Source organism: Numida meleagris, chromosome 1, assembly GCF_002078875.1.
Source record: "Numida meleagris isolate 19003 breed g44 Domestic line chromosome 1, NumMel1.0, whole genome shotgun sequence".
Lineage (NCBI taxonomy): Eukaryota > Metazoa > Chordata > Aves > Galliformes > Numididae > Numida > Numida meleagris.
This window is the reverse complement of record NC_034409.1, coordinates 142,571,385-142,596,139: the sequence shown is the minus strand read 5'-3', so window position 1 is coordinate 142,596,139 and position 24,755 is coordinate 142,571,385. Positions and strand designations below refer to the sequence as shown.

The 24,755-nt window shown below is 36.7% G+C and overlaps 1 protein-coding gene across 1 annotated transcript in view; it reads right to left on the bottom strand.

Annotated features, from left to right (window-relative positions):
- The window catches only part of STK24 (serine/threonine kinase 24), a 52,061-nt gene that overhangs the window by 3,759 nt on the left and 23,547 nt on the right, over positions 1-24,755 (bottom strand). Inside the window, exons 3-10 of the mRNA XM_021416300.1 lie at positions 15,003-15,059; positions 11,536-11,644; positions 11,268-11,425; positions 6,872-7,057; positions 5,652-5,797; positions 3,374-3,497; positions 1,943-2,011; positions 54-190 (exon numbers count right to left, since the gene is read on the bottom strand). Coding sequence (XP_021271975.1) covers positions 54-190; positions 1,943-2,011; positions 3,374-3,497; positions 5,652-5,797; positions 6,872-7,057; positions 11,268-11,425; positions 11,536-11,644; positions 15,003-15,059 — 986 coding nt within the window. The remainder of the gene's footprint in view (positions 1-53; positions 191-1,942; positions 2,012-3,373; positions 3,498-5,651; positions 5,798-6,871; positions 7,058-11,267; positions 11,426-11,535; positions 11,645-15,002; positions 15,060-24,755) is intronic.

Here is a 24,755-nt window from a genome sequence, read left to right as displayed (position 1 = left end):
TTGTAGAGTAAGATCTTTAATTTTCTGTAATCCTTAGTGAATTGTTCCATTACCTCTGAAGCCTCTGCACAAGGTGTGACACCATGTTATCTGCGATGCCTGGACAAGCCTCTTCAGCTAAATAAATAGCCTTCTTCAGTTCTTCTATGGAATCTGTGTTACCGCCACACACTTCACTTTTCTCTTTCAACTGAAATAAAAAATGGAAGAGATACATTAAGAAAATATTCACAATATTTCCATAAACAGTATAATGCAAAAGCTTGCTATAAAATGACTGTCAGCTGTTCAGAATGTTAGGATTTGACTTTTGTAATTCATTCTCACATCCTGAAGGCCTTTTCCTTCCTGAAGTTGGGCTGTGTAGCAGTTACTGGGATGTCATTTGTCTTCACAAAACTTCAGCCATTCACACATCCTTTTCATTCAGGTGTCGTGACACCGTCCCAAGAAAGATGCACTATTTAGCTGCAGCTGTTTGGTTTCAAGATGTGTTGCTTATACATTCACTGTAATATACACACTAATACACCTACAGATTATACACTGATACTGTAAGCCATACCCATAAGAAAAAGAAAACCCTGCAATGAAATTCTCAAAAATTCTCTAACAGTCTGAGAAAGCCACAAGCTATCCAGCAGGAGCTGCATGGAGGAAGATTCTGAAGTATGAAGAGCAGACACCACTCTGAGACTCTTCCTTCTCCCGTAGCATGAAAACATAAAACAAAGAAGTGTCTGAGCAAGAGTTTTTCTGTAGCTTCTACACACTGTAGAAATGGAAGTAACGGGCAATCTTAAGGACTGCAGTGCTTCTGTTGCTGCAGCAGTGCTAGGGGAATCATGCACTGACAGGGGACAGCAAGCAGCAATGAAAAGAATGGCCTTGAAAACGAGTGACAAGCAAGAAAGGCAAATAATAAGAACCCAGGGATTTCTAGGAGACATATACCAATGGGCGTAGTGAAGAGAAAATGAAAAATAAAGAAGGTATAAAAATGGAGGGTGGACAGCAGATAACAGTGGATGCAGGACCCACTTCATTTTTGGTATGGGAAAGGGAGAAGGATGACCTAAAGGAGAGGCAGAGCAACCTGGAAAATGTTTGAGAGATAGGAAGGAAGGAAGTTGAAAGAAATGTCTGAAACAGAGGCAAGAAAGGGAATAATACATAAAGCACTGCAATGGAAATAGCAAAGATCCCTGTCCAAAGCATTCTTCCAGTTTCCATAGGAGAACGACAGGCTAATTTAATACTGGACTTGGAATAACCAATACAGAGGTTGTCCCCTTTAGATAAATTTAATTGTTTTTGTGCACTCAATATCCTTCCTGAGCAGCATGCAAAACTCTGTAATAATCCTCTGAAACACCACTTCATTCATTAGAACAAAATTAAGACATTTTCTCTAGGAAAAGAGTTTCTCTAACTTTGTTTCTGTAACAGTTACAATGATTGAAAACGATTTAAATAAAAATCTTTCATAGAAAAGATAGTGTGAGAAAGAAGGGTTTTTTCATATTTTTTTTTTTAATGAAGTTCCATAAACATTTTTAAATAACACCTTCATAGATAGCCATCTTCCCCTTCATACGATTGTTATTTAAGTATTCAGAAAAACAAAACATAAAACAAGGCAAAATTCAGAATGAGAACCAAATACTGTTCTCAACCCTGAAGTTCACATGTTAAGTTCTTGTTGCTCTGGTCCACAGCCATGTACTGCAACAGAGAAGAATTTAAAATTTGTAACAGGTAGAATGACACATAAAATGATAGAGGAAGCATTGATGATATAAAATCAATTTAGCTGCAGCTGAAAGAGTAACAAATCAAGTTCCAAACAGGTTGTAGAAACCTCTGTTATCTTTCCTCATGTTTTTCTGTTTTTCAGAGACATAAATCCCAGAGTCGAATAAGATCCAAAGCAATATCTTACCTCTGCAAATAAAGGGGATATAACTGTAGACAGGCATTGGGATAGAGGCCTTTTGGGGATGTCCTTTTCCTTAGAAGAAAAAAAAAACCAAGATTCTTAAGAATGTAATTTCCAAAAAGAAGCATCTTCATTGCTTTCTGTTTCTAATTAAACAAAAATAAATAGCTCAAACATGCTACAGTTTATGAAAAAATGTTTCTATGCATAGACAAATATGTAGAACATCTTACGACAGACTGTTCCAAAGCACTGTGGAGACTGGAGGTTGAACAAAAGCTTTAGGGTGTGGCACCTCAAATACATGCAAATTTACAGGGAAAAAAATATATATATATCACAGAATCACACAACCATAGGGGTTAGAAGGGACCCCTGGAGATCATCTAGTCCAACCTTCCTGCTAAAGCTAGAGTAGGTTACACAGGAAAGCATCCAGGTGGGTTTTGAATATTTTCAGAGAAGGAGACTCTAAAGCCTCTCTGGGCAGCCCGCTCCAGTGCTCTGTCACCCTCACAGTAAAGAAGTTCTTCCTCATGTTCAGATGGAACTTTGTGCGTTCCAGTTTGTATCCATTGCTGAGCACCACCATCCTCTTGCCAACCGCCCAGTAGATATTTACAGGTGTTGATAAGATCCCCTCTCAGACTTCTCTTCTCCAGGCTTGAACAGTCCCAGGTCTCTCAGCCTTTCCTCATAAGGGAGATGCTCCAGGCCCCTCATCATCTTTGTTGCCCTCTGCTGGACTCTCTCCAGTAGTTCCCCATCTTTTTTGAACTGGGCAGCCAGAACTGGACACAGTGCTTTAGGATCACCTCCCTCGACCTGCTGGCCACACTCTTTGTAATGCACCCCAGGATACCACTGGCCTTCTTGGCCACCAGGGCACACTGCTGGCCCATGGCCAACCTGTTGCCCACCAGGACACCTAGGTTCTTCTCTGCAGAGCTCCTGTCCAGCAGGTCAGCCCCTCACCTGTACTGATGCGTGCAGTTATTCTTCCCCAGGTGTTAGGACTCTACACTTGCTCTTCCTACCAACCCTATCAAGCCAAATTCACCAAATCCTACGCGCTTCCATATTCACTGAGCGGCTCCCACACAGCACAGGTTTAAGCTCACCTAGCAGAAAGAAAATTTGGGAAATAGAATGCTGTCTGGTTCTCCCCCAGTGTTTTGGCAATAGCATTTGTATGTGTCACAAACTACAGAAAAAGGACACGTTCACAGAATACCCAAACTTTAAGATTTACTCAAAATGTTTTGGCAAAGCAACTGTGGAACACATATTTTCAACAGAAGTTCTGAAAGTTTTAAAATTCAAATGCTTTCAAAGGTATATAATAAAAAGACCTGTGAAAAATACTGAATCATGTCACTAAATTACTAAAGCAAGAGTTATCTCTTTGTATAATACAATCAACACTTCAAGCACCTTATTTCTTTGCAACTCCAAAGGCTGTGCTGCTCCATTCTCTAGATTCTTGGGATCTTTTTCTCTTATTGTGAAGATCCACTCTCCTGAGTCGCTCCCACCTGAAGCCTGGCCATCTGGTTCGCTTTGAGGAAAGGAAAAATACGTTTTATTACCTACACCTCATAGCCTGTGTTCATTCAACATACATGCTGGACACAGTGAGCATCAAGACAAGTGTGATAAATAATATAATTAATTTCTAGGAAATTAAAGGCTTTTGTTTAGAAAATGAAACTCAGATACTTCAATAAAAGTTAAATTAACTTCAAAAAGAAAGAGAAGCATTAAAGATTGAAAATAACTTTCCAAGTTACGTAAACAAGTAACATGAAATTTATTATTTCTATCCAAAAACTGACTTCAGTGTATTATCTCAAATTATTAGAGAAAAATAATCCACTTTTTTGCCTACTAAAATAATTAAGACCCTAGCTAAGAATACCTTTGCGAAAGACGGTTCATTCCCATTATGAAGGCAAATTTCTTCCTGATTTAAAAAAAAAAAATGGCTAACCATGTAGGGATACAGCATGGATTTAGCAAACTACATCGCCTGGAATAAATCCTTTGCCCCATTTTTTGTGGATGGCATATTAAACAAAACTACATTCTCTAACTCCTGACTAAGTTGAAAGCACAAAAATACTTATGCTCATGCTAATCTGCCACAGAATTACATTTCATTTCTCCCTATAATAGATATTCTTCTCTAAGTTTGTTTCTTTACGATCTATGAATTAAGAGTGATCTAAAAGAAATTCACCACCAATTAAAAGAGCATCTTGTGGCCACTGTACAGAAAGTATTCCAAGTACCATACCAAGCCAAAAACAATGTAATTATCATAATAAAGTTTTTCAACATTTCTGCTTGAAGTCACATAGAACTTCTGGCTGTCAATGAACAAGGCAGATCTACTTTCTGTGTATGCACTAGCTCTAGAGATTTGATCAATTTGGAAAGTCAGCATTCCATTGGATCAGCATGCCAAATCAATGCATCTTTTTATCACCTCTATTGTAAGGGCAGCTGTGTAAGCAAAAAGGATAGCAAGCTTAGACACTGAATTCAATCATCACATAAGCACTCAAGAACCATTTTAGTTCCTATGCCAAGCCATCAAAGCTGGTCTCATATTCCACAGGAGAAGTGAACGATGACCTGCTGTTTCAGTTAGCATCTGATCTCAGATCAGTTTTAGCACCAGTAATTCACCTCCCATATCAGGAACTGTAATCACTAGAAGGAATCAAGGCATTAATAATATAGGACAAACCTATAGCTGACATGTTGGCCGAGATATCTCAGTTAACCTGATGTTTGCCATCAGCAGAGAGACTGGAACTGCAGAGAATAGTTAGCTTTTTAAATTATAATTAGGAATTTAACCAGTTCATCAATAAATAGCAGCAATCCCTTCATTTCATTTTAGAAGGTCTGCAATCTGATAATGCCTAAGTATTTCAGAATAACAAAGTTAACTTCTTAACTCAGTCATAACTATTTTTAACTTGATTTCCTAAGGAAACTAATTCTTGAATCTATTAAGCAGTTCCATCTAATTTCACAGATAGAAATAAAAATTAGAATGAGGAAAAACATATATTTACAGCACTCTAAAAATCTGAAATGTAATGACAATCATGTTGTAGTGACCTAACCTTCCTAGAAGGATGGACACAAATATATATCTCATAAAAACACTCGGCCTTGTGCTCTAAAAACCCCATTGCTATGGAAGCATTATTCCACTAACTGACCACTGAGCACTTATTCCACTAACTATTCCTATATACAAGGATATGCTTCCGCTTGCTTACTGCAGATGCCAAAATGAAGGCCAACCTGCCACCACGGAGACAACTCCCCTCCTTAGATGGCCATATGCACACATAGCACAGTGTGTATGTACACTGCTAGCTGGTTGTGCAGGGTGAGATCCAGCTTTTGCTCAAATGACAGGAGCACAGTTGGCCTTATGTCTAGGAAGGATCCTAGACTCTACACAGAAGAGAATGTTGTACAGAACAAGCCAAAAGAATAGTTTTCAGTGATTATTTGGATAAAATCCCTTGCAACACTGAAATTAAGATTTCATTAGCTTACCATGGCTGCTAACCTGAAAAGCTGTAATGAAACAACAGAACACGGGAACATACATGCTAAAAATACTGTGCTAAAATAAAAATTGCCTCTTTTATTTATAAAGAATATTTTACAAATTCATTGGACTTACGTATCTGAGTCATCTGAGCTGGAGTCATCATGACTTTGTTCAGACTTCCACCTCTTGTGCCTATCAATAAGCTCAGTCAGGTAGGACGTTTTCTTTGCATTTCGTAAAATAAATTTGTGTTTTAAGAGTTCCTTTGCAGTAGGCCTCTTAAAAAAAAAAAGATACTGTATTTGAAAGTGTTAAAATGACTCACTATAAGAAGATTAAGAAAACCAGACCAGCCTTGATGCAAATGAGTAGTTAGAAAAACATATAGTATCTACAAATGAGACTTCTACCTGATATTCTAGAGAAGTGGAACTTTGCCTATTCTTATGTAGACACTAAATGATAAAACTTTTCATAAGTGCCAAAATAATATATTAACTTATCTTCCTTTGATACTTAAATGAAGGGGAGCCTGGGCCTTCACTCACGGCAGAATTTTCTAACATCCCTGGGGTTATAAGAATTATTGCCTTCATCTGAAAGCTTTCTGACTAGTTTGTACAGTGCTTTACAAACCTACCTCTTAAAGCTCACACACAGAAAAAAAAAGTTCACAAGAAAATATCTCCCTTTTAAAGTAGTTTCTGCATTAAGGTTAGACACAGCAAAAATCTCTTCAAGTAAAAAAGAACTTAAGGGGTTAAAAAAAAGTGACTGAGCCTAGAAAGGAAGCACCTGGATCTTGAAAAGTCTCCAAAAGCAACATATAGTTACCCATTTTTAAAGAAATATCTGAAAAACATTCAACCACCAGAACTCAGACAAATGTCTAGAACAAATAGAGGTAAAGGATATTTTAAAATGAAATTGACCCAAAAAAAGCAAAGGAAAAAATAATTTAAACATGTGGAAGTATCGTGCTTGTATAATGGATTCCAATGATCCAATAACATCAGAGACTTCTAGACATAATTTGTCAAATTGAAAGAAAACAAAAAAATTACCTACACACTGGTTATAATCAATACTGTTCATCCTAGGAAAGATAATGAGGTAAGCTTACGGTTTGCTTATTTTCAAAAAACAGAATTGTAAATAAATACTATTGTCATTGATAAAGGAAAAAGTAATCGAATCCTAAGAGAGCACATTGAAACTTCTAGTTACATCTTTCCCTATAAATCACCGATACAACTGCCTCCTTTAAACTCCTGTAAACAAGTTTTCCCATAGAGAATTCGTGTACACCAGTCAAGTTCCCAACAACACACTGAAATATGGTTGAAACTCACAAAGCTTGGGTCCTTGTTCAAGCAGGCTTCAACAAACTCTTTGAGGGATTTACTGAAGTTTCCTTCCAACGTTGGTGGATTGTTCTTAGGGATGAGGAACAAAACTTTCATTGGATGTAGTTCTGAATGAGGTGGCTCTCCTTTTGCAAGTTCTATGGCTGTTATGCCTAATGACCAGATATCTGCCTACAAGAAACAATCCTGTTATGATTGGGTCAGAAAAAGAGGAAGCAATGTTGATTTCAAAGATAGATTTAAAATCTTTATTGTAAATCTCACTAAATTGTTCTTGTAAAAATGGTCTGATTATGTGGTTCACCACATAAAGCAAAGGACACAGAGCTCATCGGTCGCTTTTATAGCATAAAGCCATTCTGACTATTAGAGCTTTAAAACTTAAATCAGTTACAACTGATTCTGAAGCACAAATCTTTTTAATTGTAATGGTAAAGTTGTTACAAACCAGCACTTAACCATATTCAAGTTTACCATTCAAGTACGAAGCAGGAAATGAATAAAAGATGTCAAAAAATGCAGAAAAGATTTTTCTTCAATAAGCATCAACTGGTACAACTATAAGAAACTGAATAAATTAGAATGTATTTTTTCCTGGGGTTTAACATCATCTTATGTATCATTCTTATTCATAGACATGAGAAACATGGTCTAGAACAGTATTCATCTTTTTTCAGCTCAAGATTTCAACCAGTTAAATACATGGTCCAAGTTCCTGGTCCTAGCTTCTGAAACGTGGGAAGTGCTTTTCTACCTGATCTGCCTGGTAAAGCTCGTGAGAGCCAAGAAGCCTCATCTAAATGAAACTTCTCTAAGTCAAGCAAGTAGAAAATGCAAATCCAAAGGTTCAGTGTCGTGTTTGAAAGGTAAGTCAAATAACACTGCTGAGACCAGTGTTAAGTCCCCTAGCATTTAATTTAAGTGATGAGATGGATTCATATTGTTACTGGATGTGACAGTACGCATTCTGTTGTTTTAGGAAGGATTATTTACATACATTTGTTTTACAGGTTTTCATTGTCAAAACAGCCTACTCATTCCAGGGAACAGAGACTCCCTAGATCCAAATCCTAGTGCCAAATCTGCCTGAAGTAATGCATTATAATACTTAATGTTCTGCTGAATACAGTGAGGGTGGTGAGGCACTGGAACAGGTTGCCCAGAGACGTGGTTGGTGCTCCATCCCTGGAGACTTTCAAGGAGAGGCTGGATCAAGCCCTGAGCAACATGATCTAGCTGTGTATGTCCCTGTTAACTGTAGGGGAGTTGGTCTAAATGACCTTTAAAGGTCCCTTCCAACTCAAGATTCTACGATTCTATGAATAAAACAGACACAGAAATCAAAAGAACAGGTGAATAAACTCCTCAGAAAAATAGGAAAGAAAAAATAAATCACAAATCTCAGTTCCAAACGAGGATAAAGTATCGTTTAAAAATATTCATGTTTTGATTTTCCTGTTTCTTCTGAAGCAAAAGCAGAACAGACTTATCATCAGGAAAACAGCACTGATCTGAAGTGAACTACCTGGTTTTATTTCCAAATAGTGCATTTAGATCATTGCTGTGCCATAAACAGATTTATTTCCAGGTACTAGATAGAGTCTTCATTTATCAGTACTGTTACAGAGTCACAGAATCATTAAGATTGGAAAAGACCTCTGTGATAATCTAGTCCAACACACAACACATCCCCATCATGCCCACTCATTGAATCATAGAATCATTAAGGCTAGAGAAGACCTCCAAGGTCATCTAGTCCAACCATCAACTCATCAACACCACACACACTCACTGAATCACAGAATCACTAATTTTGGAAAAGATCTCCAAGATCACTAAACCACTGCTTCTCTGTCAGAGCAGGTCCCTCTAACTCATGGCTTGCCTGCACTGCACTGAGTGAAGAGGAATTCTCTTGGGCTCCATATATACATTAATTATATATTTTGTAAGTAATAAAAAATCTCAAATTGAACACAGAGAATTTCATATGTAAATAAGCTCCAAGTTCCATTTTTCTTATTACTAGCACTATCAGCTAAGTTCTCCTCAAGCCTGAGTCTAATTGTGAGTAACTTTCCTCTGGCAGGAAAGCTCTTCTTGGTTATGAAAGATAAATGTCACCTGCAAAGAGGATTCGTCATGTTATAGCAACTGAGCGTTATTTCTATCTTACTCTAAATCCCAGTTTCTCTATAGAAATGTGTTAAAGCCATAAAAATTGATAACTTTCTACTGTCAGACTTTCAGTCACGGGAGGAGCACATATATACATTTGTATATTTATAAAAATCAAGTTCATGGATGTGTGTGTACATGCACGCACACACTTCTTTCTTTCTTGTCCCTATGTATTTAATGCCTTCTACTTGTAGTGATCTTTCTCCACTGAAAATGAGCAATGAAGTCCAACAAACCTTGGCCACACAATAGCTCTTTGAAGTTGTAGCTTCCTGTGGGAAGCACCAAGAATATAAAAACAAATTCCCTCTGGAATTGTATTGTCTCCTGAGAGAGGATATCAAAACAGATGTAACAGATGCGAGTACTAACTATACGTGTATCCATCTATGCATTTCCAGGATTTGCTTGTCTGTGACAAGCAAACTTCAGGCACAATGGTGCAAATCACTTCTCCAAATGGGGGGGGGACAATGTCAACTGGTCTTCTTTGGATTCATGATCCCAGCAGAAATCATTCAAACAACCTTACATCAATTCTTTTACCCCACAGTAAGATTTTCTACAGTTTTTAATCTTGAACAAAAATTACTCTTCCAAGTATTGCAGTACTGACATAAAGCATTTTCCTTCCTTGTTCTAATGAGTAAAATTTATTCTGACTTTGAAACTCCTATAGTTGAAAGAAACAGGTTTTGTGCAAGAAAAAACAGTTAAAAATTAAATTCTTCTATTAGAAATAACACTGTAGAAAGGGCAGATAACTAGTTATGGGGAAACTAAAGCAAGTAAACGAAGATGATGACTTTCAGATGAAGAAAGGCATCAAAAACATGAAGAAATAAGAATTGACAAAACAAGAGAAATTAGACGGAAAGGAAGGATCTTATGTGGACATTAAACCAAAGAGCAAATAACTTGGAGAAAATGAAATACAGTATATGGGGAAAGATAAATACAAAACAGGAAACAAAATAATGAAACAGATCATAATTTTAACAGAACTATTACAGTCATGATTTGACTTTTCAATACTTTTCCCATGGCTGATTTCCCATAGCAGCCAGATTTTTATTATCTCCATGGAATACTTGGGCTTTAAAAGTCAACTACAAGAGAAAATGAAAAATTAAGTTGTATTTTTCACCATCAAGTACTGTTCTCAGACTAGCTAGTTAACACGTTAAAATGCAAATATTATAGCTAACTTACACAACACATCTGGAAATATGTTCTCAAATGTATGGGTGTGATTATTATTTCCAGAAGTCCAATAGAAGCTGCTGGAGCTTCACTATCCTTTCCAAAACTATTATCTTCTGCTACTACACGCAACTATTAGAGTACCTTGTAAATATAAATCTAATTAGTAATATATGGTCTGAGAAAAAAAATAATACATCTATCTTAAGGACACAAACAGTTTGAAAATGGGACTGAACAGAGTAGGAACGGAATGAGCAAATCCTGCGTGAGAAACTCATGGCGTATCAGAATATGTCTAATGCAGTCCCAAAAGCCCCACGTTATCTTGAAAGTACAATATTGGGAACGTAAATTGTGAGTTGATTTGGTTTTGTCAAGATTCACATATTTTAACAGGAAAATACGCAAAATATATGCATTTGTTAAATCCTGAATTAAAATAGTATTTTCAAAAATGCAGGAACTGTGCCCAACTGAAAAGAATTGCTTCTCTACAAAAGATTGCTTCTTATCAAAAGATAAAGATATCACATATATTTGCATAGCATACTTTTTAAAAAATAAATAATAATGCTATATTATCAGTCACAGTAATTTTATAAGTTTAATGAATGTTAATATGAATGTTAAAATAAAGTAATGAGAAGACAATAAGTACACTGTTTTAACTGAAAATATTTTGAGTGTTTCACATGAGGAAATTCCTCAGAAGTTTGTCTCTTCGATTCTGAAAACTGTTTGCTAGAATGTTTAATTCAGAAGCATATTTAGATGCAGATGAGATGTAACTATATCTTAATATCTGAAAATGTTTACAGTGGAAATCAATATACTGGAATATTAGTCATTGCACAAGTTATGCTGATAACGTAGGACAGGCCATGGTCAGGAAATGCACCAGCTGCCCATAATATTAAGAGGAATGATAAAAATGCCAAATCAAAGACCTTAATCCTTATTACAATGACCAGCAAAACCAAAATACATCTCTCACCTTTGAATCATAAGCAGACTGCTTTATTACTTCAGGTGCCATCCAAAACGGTGTTCCCACAAAGGTATTCCTCTTTATTTGTGTATCTGTTAGTTGTCCTGCTACTCCAAAATCTGCTAGTTTTACTTCTCCTTGTTCAGATAGCAATACATTAGCCGCTAGAGTAAGGAAGAGGAAACAGTTGAAATTAAGAGATTTGATTCTGCAAGGGTCTTCCTGTATACTTCATGAGCTCTTCAAACATTATTAGAAACCAAAAATAGTTTACCTTTAATATCTCTGTGGATTTTCTTTTCCGAATGTAAGTAATCGAGACCTTTGAGTATCTCCCTCAGTATTGTGGCGATCTGGGTTTCATCAAGTGAACCAGGTTCTAACTAGGAGACAAAAGAAATATTTGTGTGCGTGTATGCATATATGAAAGGAGAAATGAAGAGACCAGAAACAGAACCGAGTATAAAAGAAATGACTCATTCTGGCCTACCATAAAACTTCCCATTTGCCAACTTCATAACATGAGATACAACAAAGATTATCCACAAAAATATATACACACAGTTCTAAACTAAGTTGTCTTATGACCAATAAAGAAATACTTCTCTAAAATGTTTTTAAAAGCTTGTTAAGGGCTCCATAAAGATGCAGTTAAAATTATTGCTTTGTTGTGGTCACATCATAGATATATGTGGTTTGAAAAGCACCTACATTGTAACCTCTTTCTTAAGATCACACTGAACTTAGATGTGCAAGTCTATAGGCCCTATATGGACCCAAATCTCAAAAGCCTGAGAAGGAAACAAAGGCAGTGAAGATGCCACATCAATCAAACATCATGCCACTATATGTCAGATGAGATTTTGTGAAGCTGTCCAAAATACAACTCAAATTGCTATGCTGACAAAGCATTGCGTATTTTATAAGTTATTTACTTTTTTCATACAAAACTGAAGGTACAGATCTGCAAATCGTTGGAAAGGTCACTACTCAAAATAAGCTTCTTAACTAGTAGGGGGATTTTTAGAGATCAAAATTGAACCTCTGACAACGAACATATTGCAAATACTTCAAATGGGGAGCAGAGGGGCAGTGCTGAGCTCTACTCCAGTGACAGCGACGGGGCCCGAGGGAACAACACGGAGCTGCATCACGGGATGGGCAGGTGGGGGGTAGGGAAAGGTTCTATGCAGCGGGCATGGAACAGGCTGCCCAGGACAGTGGACACAGCCCCAAGTGTCAGAGTTCATGGAGCATTTGGACAACACTTTCAGACAGGGTTTTCTTTTTGGGGGTCCTATGTGTAGTCAGGAGTTGGACTCCATGATCCTTATGCGTCCCTTCCAACTGGGGATATTCTATGCTTCTACTCCAGTATTATAGTCTACCCAACAAGAGCAGCCACTGAAAAGCATTTCAGAAAAAAATTAATACAAAAAATACTACTAAAAACCTCAGCTTGTAGGCAGGAAAAGAGGTAAGATTTCATGCGATGCTGACAACATATTATTTGTTGTATTTTGGTACCTTACTTTCAACCTTTTTTCTTTCCTTTAGCTTTGAAAACTTCACCCTCATAAATTATTTATCTCAGCATCAATATTACCTCAGAAAACCTAACATTTATAGAGGAAGATTTTGTTCTTAGGAGAGCAACAAACAAGCATATATACTGCCACTCCCTGAGGTCCACAAAGGCATTCTCAAGGCTTTGCTTCTGCTAGGCTGTAAATGCCAGTTCAAGAGCTGGCAACATGATATAGCACATCTAAAAGTGGTAAGCTAACATCTGACAAAAGAGGTTTTCCCAAGTGGGCAGGAAGCTGTGAAAACAGACTGTGACTATTAGTGCTTGTCCTCTTGCCACAAACATATCAAAACTGAAAACCAACGTATGTAAAATTGCATAACATGCACTTTCTCTTGTAAAGTGTGACTTTGAAAAAAGCCACTGCAAGTTGGTCTTATCCAGTCTGGAGAAGTCTCCAGGGAGATCTCATTGCCCAAAGAAGCTGTGGGTGCCCCATCCTTGGAGGCATTCTGGGCCAGGTCAGATGGGACCCTGGGGAGCCTGAGCTGGTGGGTGACAGCCCTGCCCACGGCACGGGGTTGAAGCTGGGTGGGTTTTGAGGGCCCTTTCAACCCAAACCATTCTGTAACATTCAAGCAAAAAAGGCACAAGGCTAACAAGTCAGGAGTACACTTCAACCATGGAATTCAAGGTCCCCATTCAATCTTACCTCGTGCACAGAAACATGATAAAGTTCTCACGCCAGATTTCAGCTGAGAACCATGACATAGATATTAGAGCTAGGAAAACATGCAGCAGAGTGAAAATTCAAGATGGATGAAGCCACACAGGATGCTTTATGTACAAACCCTTATTTGATGTTGCCAGTTCTGTGGCAAAATTTCTTCATTAACATTTCCAGATAAGATCAAAGACTTTGTACTATTCTAGGCAACAACTTACAGGATAAATAAATGGTCATCACACACGTGAGTGAGTAGGATTAAAAAAACATGAAGAAAATCTGAGAACATCTGTTTTCTTTCTTTCTACTCTTCTACACCTTTTTATAGCAGTAGGTTACAGAAGTAGTGTCTAGTTACTTTTCTATTTGGACAACAAGTAATTTTATTTTTCTTTCAGTGTAACTTTATCAGGAACATTATCCATTTCTATATAACCACAGAATTCCTACTTAGAGGACACAGAAACTAAGGGTATAAACAAGTTCAGAAAGGTAAAACATGGCAGCTCAATAGCAGGAAGCTTGCATTTAGTAGTCCCTACTCCCATTTTCAGGACGTCACAAGAAGAATCCCTCCACATGGGCCCTTATTATTCTTTCACCACATTTATTAATTGTCTCAGATGACAACAAACTATGCTACAGTGACAGTCAGTCCAATCTGGTATAACAATTTTCACGTACGTAAAACATGCATTCTTATTTTATAATACTATTTTTGAAGTCTACAACAAATACAAGATTGTGTGTAATTTTCATATACCCTTTTTTAATGGCTGAAGTGATTTGTCAGAATCTAGCCAAATAAGATGTAATCTGTGCTGAACTTTTTGAATTATAACAAAAAATTGCCCAATTTTGAATGAATTTAGATGGTGCAGTCAATCTAGTCTTTCAAATATATTGAACTATTACCTCTATAACCTTTCTTTGTTAAGCAGATTCCCTTGCAGGATTTTATATAAAACTCTTTGGGGAAGAGAAATGTAATGGATTTGGTTCACGAAGTGTAGAACTTAAAGGGTCATCCTTTTTTTTCCTTTTCTTTCTTAGCATGACCATGAGGAGTTGTGTTAGCAGAAAACAGAACAGAAAATACTCTTTTCAGCCTGCAATGTTCTCTAGCTAACTGAAGATCAGCATTCTAAGATGTTTAGGTCCTGATTCTAATGTTATGTTTCTTAGTTTCCTTCCACCTCTAGAAATAATCCATTGTGTCCCATGGAAAATAATACTTTCCTGAGATTGACAAATACTTTTTCTCCTTTATTGGAACATCCAAATTAAAAGATTTTATTTAAGGCATCTGGTTACACTATCTTCCAACTTAAAAAGTTATGATCTTACACTTGTAAGACCATAAACTTTCTGTTATTATTACAACAAACACTATCACAGACAAATGATACACTACAGCTTTGGGAGTTATAACTGAAGAAAATAATAATGTAGGTAAGGTAATAAAAATCATATATTATTTACTTACTAGATCGAGGGCAGAGCCTCCACCCAGATATTCCATTATTATCCATAACTTTGTATCCTGCAAAACAGAGAACAACAAAAAACATATTACTCTTTATAAAAAAATCAGTTACTATTAAGTCAAAATGAGAACCATTCTATTCCTCTTGCAGAAGAATCTAAAGTTTTGAAACACCAATAATGTTTAGCTGTTCCTCTACAACACTTACAGATTATTCTTTAAGATATGATAAAATTTTTGGTCCTAACTGATGAGGAATTAACTTAGTCTACCACAAGCTATTTACACAATTGTGCCTGCTAAAATAATAATAAAAATATTAAATCTGTTCATCTAAATCAACATGAGGAACGCCAATTCACATTTACCAATAGGTAAGAGCGCAGACGTTATAAGTTAATTGCTTCTAAATATCTGATGCAGGGTCTTTAATGTCAAACTCAAGTTCATTTCATGGTACTTCTCTCGTTCTCTGCTACTAATACTATTCTAATACAGATTGTATCAAAGTAAGAAGAAATTTCTCTTTAATCCCTGCCAAAGAGTGTTGTAGCAGGACAACTCTCGCCTTTAAGCTGAAAGTATAAAGAACATCTTGAGCATCTAATCCAATGGTCAAAGCCTCAGAACTGGGAAACAAAAGACTAGAACCATGACCGGACAATTTTTCTGAGGCAGTTAACTATTAACTCTCAAGAGCCATCCACCCATTTGTTCTTATCACCCTCCTTAGTACAGTTTGCAAAGTAGTTGCTGAGACATGAAAAAGACATGGGACACTCAGTGAAAATGGAACAGAATAAACTCTTCTATTTACAGATTCTCATTACAGACATTCAAATTTCCATCATTCCTTTCCTTAGTATAAAATGCCTTTATTTTATTGACTATCTTTGTTCGTACAGATACTGCTAAACATTTTCTTTAATACCTTGCCTCCTGACTAGGTTGAATTTCATGTAAGACTCATTCTTCACATTCATACATTGCTTCATTTTTTGGAAAGGCAATTCTTAACTTTTCTGTCTCTGACCTAATGACCTTACCTTGTCAGGTAAGTTTTCTCCACTAATGATCCTGCATCTAATATAGGGTATAGAATTTTGAACAACTATGTTGAAGAAAGATGAAGCAATCTAATAAAGATGCAAAATAAGGATTACTCAAGATGACTTCTGCAATTTGCTAGTTTTAGACAGAAAATTAAAACAAAAAAAGTAAACCTACTATATTCTGAAGGAAAAGCTTGATACACGGGAATCTTTAATACATTATATATGATACACTGTAAAAGACACTGGCCCCAATCACTTCTTCCCGCTGTTTGCAGCACCTTATTCCCAGATACACTAAGAAAAGCATTACATTCATCCACCTTACAGTAATGCATCTTCTGTAGATAAAGGCACACAGCTCTCACCCCTTGTCTCCAGTGTCACAAATTGGAACATTTTTAGCTAAGATGTTGAATTAGAATTCCAACCTCATCCACTATCTTTAACACAGATCCAACTCAATTCAGATACTCACTCTTCAGGAGTCAACTAATACTTTCTGACTAGCATACAATCTTGTTAAAAATATTTTAAAAGAACTGGAACAGATTTTTTTTGGAGAAAAAAAAGTAACTTCAAAATACACTCTATCTTATCTACATAAAGCATTTTGATAATGCTTACTTTCTGCAGATACCACAGATATCCAGAGAATTATTGCCCTTCTTGAAAGAGTCCCTTAATGGTCCTGAAATACATACTCTGCTACTAAGAGGTTCTCAAATTTTGCCTTAAATACTCCATGTTCTGACAGTTCCAGGACAAGCATGCATCTGAGAGGTGTCTTCCAGTAAGTCACTTTACCTTCAGAAATCTTCCTGAGCCCAATCAAAATTATTGCATATATAAAATTACATATATTTTACATGCATACAGATATATATATTTCCAGCTGAAAACTTGCTTTCTAAAGCAGTGTGAAATGCTCTGAATATTTCAATTTTATGCGCCTGCAAATATACATGTAATAGTAATTTAAGCAAAACCACATGAGCTGTATTACTGCTTTATATTTCAACTGAAATGCTGGGATGGGAAAGAAGAATGTAGGGCAAAGGAACTCCTTGATCCTCTCAAAAAAGGAAAACAGGAAGTCAAAACAAGATACATCTCTCTTTTTCTACTATCTCACGCCATGGATTTAGAGAAACAAGAACTTTCATTAAGATACAACAATTTCCCTTAATTGTTCACAAAACTGGACAGTAAGTTCTCCAGCTTCAGAATAGTTACCTAAGTTGCAAAACAGAAATCTAGCAGTAGCATAAAATATATTTTTAAATGAATATAATTTGAATTATGTAGTTTCACAGTCATGTAACACAAAGCTATACAACCATAACTAACAAAAATCAGTCTTCTAATCATTGTTCATCCTTGTCATTCTTCTTCCTAGTCTGCTCATTCTTTGCTCCTGAAACCATTACCAACTGCTTGGGGTTGGTTACATGTCTGAATTTACAATACAATAGCCATGAATCCAGGAAACTCAGGAATACTACATTGCAAAATATATCTAAAACTCAGGAAAGTGTATGTTTGTCCTAACTGCATTTCCACAACTGTATTGATATGCCAGTGTGAAGCTAAGTAATAGCAACTTATTACGATTACGGCATCTTTTTTTTTTTTTTTTTGTAGCCCTAAAAGCGATCTTTGCTCTCCGTAGTTCATCCTCCCCCTTTGCCACAGGAATACTGCTCAACTTCCAGGATTTTATTAATCTATTTTTCAAGTCTTCATCATTCATGTAATATATTCAAATAGATGAAATTACTGTTGTAATGAATCTTACTATCACTCTTGACTAGCCCCAGCTGAAAATCTTAAATCTACACACATTGCTTAACAAAGAAAATGCAAAAAAATCACTTTTGGTGAAACAGTTTCAATTAATTGCTTAATGCATATTTTAATTTTAGAGCCAGTAACCTGAATACACTTATTCTATGCTATGCACCAACAGCAGTTCCCAAGTAGAGCACCGTCAATTCACTTTGACATGACTAGAGCAACACACCTCCCTCCTTCTGTCCTTCCTTTCAGAGCACCTATTGCATACTTCACGTTCCTTAACCTACTGACACTTTCCTTTTTAAAGGTGTGGAAATTCCTTTTTTTTTTGCATATACTTCTTTCATTGTTTAGTACATATTCCCCATTTTTCCTTCTGCAAAGCACCAACATCGCTACATCTTCTTCTACAGGCTAGATTAATAATTATGTATTACACAAAATCACTTCATTTTCAAAAACAAACTACACTTATATACTCAGACTAAGAACGCTAATTGTTCAATTTTAAGATCTGAAGACCAATTTTCTTATTTTAAGCATCAGTCCCAACAAAGCATTGATTTGTTTCCCAGGTACAGTAGAGCTGTGGTGAGTCAGCAGTCCAAATTTAGGATCACTGTTTCCCTAGATGAGCACACTAATGAAGGCACATGCTACATTTCCTTTTTCACAGCACCAACAAGAGGTTTTCCTCTGATGCCATGAAACTGAGGAACAGAACAGCTTTGGAATCTAGAAGAAGCTCTGTTACAGAAAGGCAGAATTTCTATAAATCCTTATCAAACTTAGTTTGCTCTTCTTTTAGTTTGACTTCTGACTGTAACTCTGAAACCAGACAAAAACCTCATAGTAGCAGTCGTATCTCTGATGAAGGATTCACCGTTCATTTACTGTTACAGCGTGAAATGATCTGTAAAATAAGTGCAGTCACAGCAGGTAAAGAATGTCTCCTACCATGTGAAATCAAAGCCCATCCATTCCTGCCCTAAACACACAGTTATTCACCAAAAATATGTCCCCCCAGAGTTCCAGAAGGTGAATTTAACAGAAATCTGAGCATAAATATAAAGAAACACATAATCAAAATGTTTCTTTATGAGTCATTATGAAGTTGATAAAACATTTAATAAACATGGAGAGTCCTAGCTTCAGAGATGCTTTGTGTTTTTATTTATCTAGCCAGAAGGATGTATACACATATTTCTCCGGAGTGTGACATTAAACAGGAGAGATTTACTTAAAGCAATCAAGTCAAAGTATGTAACAATAGAAATGTATCTAAATCACCTTCCTTGAGGGAAGGCAGGGTTACTGAGGATAAGATAATACAGAGGCATAAATGAGAAGGACCAGAAGGACCTGGAAGTGACAGCACTAACTGACCTGTATAGCACTTCAGAATTTAGCTGACTCTTAGAAGAAAGAATGATTGTATGGTTCTATGATTCTGTGACTTAAGGTTGGAAAAGACCACTTAATATCATCTAGTTCAACCATCAACCCATCCCCACCATGCCCAATAACTATGTCCCTTGGTGCCACATCTACATGTTTCTCAAACACCTCCAGGGACAGTGGTTCCACCACCTCCCTGGGCAGCCCTTTCCAATGCTCTTTTTGAGAAGAAGTTTTTCCTAATATCCACCAGAACCTCTCCTGGCTCAACTTGAAGTCATTCCCTCTTGTCCTATTAATAGTTAGGCAGAAGAGGCTGAACCTCACCTCACCACCACCTCCTTTCAGGTTATTGTAGAGAGCAATAAAGTCTCCCCTGAGCCTGCTCTTCTCCAGACTGAACAATCCCAGTTCCCTCAGCTGCTTCCCATAAGGCTTGTGCTCCAGACCCCTCACCAGCTTTGTTGCCCTTCTCTGGACATGCTCCAGGGCCTTGAGTTTTTCTTGTAGTGAGGGGCCCAAAAGTGAACACAGCACTCGAGTTGCAGCTTCACCAATACCAAGTACTGAGGAATGTTCACCTCCCTGCTCCTGCAGGCAACACTATTTCTGATACAAGCCATGATGCCACTGGCCTTCTAGGCCACCCGGGCACACTGCTGGTTCACATTCAGCTGGCTGTCAACTAATACCACCAGAACATTTTCCTTTGCACAGTTTTCTAGCCACACTGCTCCAAGTCTTTAAGATGGAGTGGCATGGAGTTGTGAACAAAGTGCAGTACCCAGCACTTGGTTTTGTTGAAGCTCATACAATTGGCTTCAGTCCATTGATCCAGCCTATCCAGATCCCTCTGTAGGGCCTTCCTACTCTCAGGCAGATCAACACTTCCTCTCAGTGCAGCATCACATTGGGATCATCAATAAAGATATTAAACAGGACCGTCCCCAATACTGACCCCTGGGAAAAAAAAGTCAATTAATGTAGTTTGAAAATAGCACAACAGTGAGCACCTCTTCTTATTCTAAGTGAGACAAGAAAAAATATTTTCCACTTTAAATTCACAGTATGTAATTAGTAGCAGGATAAGAGTTACCTATAAGTACCCACAAAATCATTTTACCGAATGCTTGTTTTGTTCTGGAGACAAACCATCTGCACATTCCACTCAGAATCTGTACTTACAAACATTCTAACTTATGTCATAGATCACAGCTCAAAAGAATCACAAGCTAGAAATTGCATATTTGATAGAAATAACACATCAGGATTTGCTAGTGAAAATAAGAACAAGCTTACGCTGATCTGCATATACTAAAAGTTTAACTATCACTGGACTAGTAGAAAAACCTACAGTACTGGAATGCAGAGACAAAACAGCCTGAACAGAAGGACCTGAACTAATCTGGGAAAAACAAACTAGTTACAAAACTGGTATGCATTGACCAACAGACGTTTTGTTCAATAAATATTCAGTTTAACTTCTATGTGCCAAAGTGATATAGGTCAGAAAGACAGACATATTTCAACACAGCTACAAATTCAGTATTTATTTTCATACTGATTCTCCAGCATAAGAAACCAGATTAAAAGTGCCTTGAGATATACAACCCATACAACAGGATAATCTCTCTAAATTGCATTCCTGCTACAAGTTGTTACACTCCTCGTGGAGATTTGCCTTTTGTTAACTTGTTGTTTAAAACCTCCAAGGTGAGTCTGGCATCTGCACCAACCAGAGTTTTCTCAAACACTTGCTGTTTGCTTCTAAGATGCTTGAATTAACAAGCAGGATTCAGTGATCATGGATCTCATGTCCTGCACCAGCTGTAAGCTACCTTGCCCTCCAACTCTCCATTTTGGAACAAAAGAAGGATTTTACAGACACTTCACATCTATGTTTTTAACTGTGCATCTGAAGCCCACGCTGCTCAGCAAAGCCACCAGGTGGCACAAGCACATAGTGCCACAGGTGCTTTCCCTCACCACCCCTCAGCAAAGGTGCTGCCCAAAAACAGGATGTGCAACCAACCCACCAAATGACAGAAGCACAAAATCACTTATCTGAAATGAATCTGAAAATATTTGGCAAACCAATACCCTTCCTAAAAAGAGGAAGAGACAACCAAATAAATACATTCTATTTCCTCACAATCACTGGGTTCAGCTTCAGGCATCTTTTTATTCATTCACCATCTCCTTTGAATATCAGATCACCGTAGCAGTCCTTGTTTTGTTAAACAAGATGAAGAACAGGCATGCTCTGCCTGGCATTGGAGTCCTCATCAATCATATAGCCATCTGTGAGCTCATACACAGCAATAAGGTACAGATCAATCAAGAAAGAAAAAAAAAGAAAGTAGGATGCCATAAATGATGCAGTGAGTCAGTAACAGGAATTAGTATTTACCTATTTGTGGTACTTGATTCTCTTAGACAAGCTCAAACCATTTCACAAACAATAAATGTTGACAACCCTCTCAAATTTGAAAATGTGTATCAAGAAGCATCAAGACCTCCAAAACGTTGTACCCAAGAGCTTAAACTCTCAGGAAAGAAGGTGACACATACAGTCAGAGAGAAGGCACCTATTACATTCTCATTAAAGAATGAGATCCTTGTAACACCTCAGTATTTGCAGTCTTTCCAGTTGTTAGCTGACTGTTCCATTTCTAGATCCTCAGAACAGCAGTAGAACAGGTATCATTTGTAAACAGTGAGCTCTTTAACAGTACAAGGTGGATATTAACACTATTCAGCAAACACAGGTTCTGGCAACAAACACATGCAGCTCTACCTCACGGCCTCAATTCGTGTCACATCTAGACTAGTTATAAATATTATCTGCATATATTACTGGTTCTGTTTAAATCTAATCAGAACTTGATTCAGTGTATGTTAACAATACCAAACTGCGCCATTTGCTTTCATATCATTCTTTTCAGTACAGTCTTTGGACAAGGAACATAAGGAATGCACACATCAGTTAGATTGCTCAATGGGATTAATAACTCTTGACAAGTGAAATGGATGTGACAAAGGATAGAACTTACTGATCACAAAAGAAAGTTACTTACACTGCAGTATGAACACCATGGGTACTCAATTCTGTTACATATTAAATAACCGAGTTCTTCCCATTGTGAGTGGACAAATCAATTCTACCACTCCGTATCCAGATCCTATAACTATACAACCACTATTAAGTAAGGATAAATATATATTCTTTTTTTCAAGCTTTTGAACTGCCTTTACAGAAAATAAAACCAGACAGAAATCTTTCAGTGCCTATTCACACCACGTTCCTAAGACAACATAGCTTGTCCTTAAACATGATAATATATACTATTGGTTTTCTTGTGTATCTGGCGAACAGAAAGTTCTCCAGCCTCACTATGGAATAAAGAATTCCACTGTCATTCCAATGCTCCCTAAGAAGCATACTGAGTTTCATCATTCACTTAATCCTTCACTAGAATTTTCCTTTGACATGCTACTCTTCTGCTAATGTTCTTCCATCTAATTCCACCTACCATCACCACACAAGCTTTTATAGGTTGGTGTACTGTTTTATCAAAGGCAATGTTGCTTGTTTATGTCATCAGATTTAATTAAAAAATAAAAAAAATAAAGCAACCAACAACCACTACCTGTCGTATTACCTAAAGATACCAATACCTAAGGAATCTGAACATCAGACGGCATGAAAAAAAATTAAAAGTTGACTTACAAGAACTAAAGAAACAACTTCATGAGAGAACAAGGCTAATGACACATGGATTGCAAAGATAACCGCTGGATAAATTGTCCTCCTCCTCCTCTTTTCCCCTCACTATCCTGTCAAAACTAACAGTCCGTGCTTTTTTAGAACAACGTCTTCAAGTACTGCCCAGTGTTCTCAAAAAGGTGAAGAGTAACTGAAATGCCAACAGCTTCAGCGAGTTAGCCACCTTTAAGCCTGGAGATTAACATCCTGCTTCTACATTTTAAACCATAAAAACAGCAAAAGAAGATTGTTATGAAATGTAGATGAAAATAACTATTCGTCAAGAAAGTAGATGCGAAAACATTGTCATGCTGAAGTACATAAACGGGTATACTATTAAAGTATACAGTTAAAATTGATTTTTCCTCTTAAATGAATGATTGAATTTTACTATCAATTTGAAAGGCTTCAAAGAGAAATAATATTGCTTAGAATATCAGTTCCCTCCAGGAAACACTGACAAAGCAGTAACTAGATTTACCTTTGAAAGGAATTTGAGTATTCCATGAATTCCAGAGACTCCAAATAATATAATGCTTCCCACTTGTAGCTAGGTCTCTTTTTATTATAATGTACATCTACCAGCAGACTGAAAAGCAGTTTAGCAATTCTCAAAATAAATAATTAATAAATAAAGTCAATGGAAGGATACTCAAACGGAGGAAACAAAAACTGCCTCTGTTTCCTTATCATTTGCTCCCAGGAGATAGCAACCCATTAATGAAAGTAAAATATATTTGTGATCCTCTTCAGTTTGTCCCACATGGAACAGAATGAACTTGTTAAGATTTACACTAGCTTCAGTGGGCTGTTCTTATTGTGGCATATGCGGTAATATCTTGCAGAGATAAAAAGAAGTGCTAGAATAATTCCCCCCAAAAAAGATTTCCAGTTTTGTGAAAGTTTCATTCCTTTAATTTTATTATTTTTTTAATTTGAAAACTATTTGAACATTTTGCCACTTTCCAGATGAAGGGAAATAAAAATAACACATTGTGGAAAGACTACATATTAAGAAATAAATCAAAATTGCTACAGTTGAATAGCATTGTACATTACATATGTACATATGAAACCATGACAGTTGATTACTGTGGGAAAAATCTCAGCATTTGGAAAATAGAAAAAGAACACCAACAAAACAAAATAACAAAGCAACAAAAAAAACAGCAAGCAATTTGTTGAACAGGCAAACGAAAATCAAGCTAATTTAACCTATCAACATTACTAGAACTTGTAAACATTTTAAGCCTGGAGGAGATACAAGTTGATCTTAATATTCATAGGTAAATCTGAAAGCAAGTAACTTTGGAAGAGAATTAGGTGGAATATTATTTTATATGATGGCCTTAACATATTTAAGCTACAATCTACAGGAGCTTTACTTTTATACAGTAGAGCCCAATAAGAAGGCCAGCTAGGTGGTGGTCATCAAAGTAGTCAGAAAGCTCTTGCCTAGGCTTTATAAAGTCAAACAAATAGCTAAAAAAAAAAAAACACACACACTCAAATCATAAAAGGAAAAATAAGGCAAAAGTTGTTACTCAGGGTACCTGCAGTCATACAGGACTTAGGAACAGATATAGCTTATGTGATCTGAGAGTACCCACTGTCAACTCAGTTCTCTCCAAACCGATACCCCTAGAAAAAATCTGCTCAGCAAACAATTAATTAAGTTTTACTACTGGTCTACTCTACACCCAAATATTCTCATAAGTGGAAAAAAAAAGGCAAGAAAAT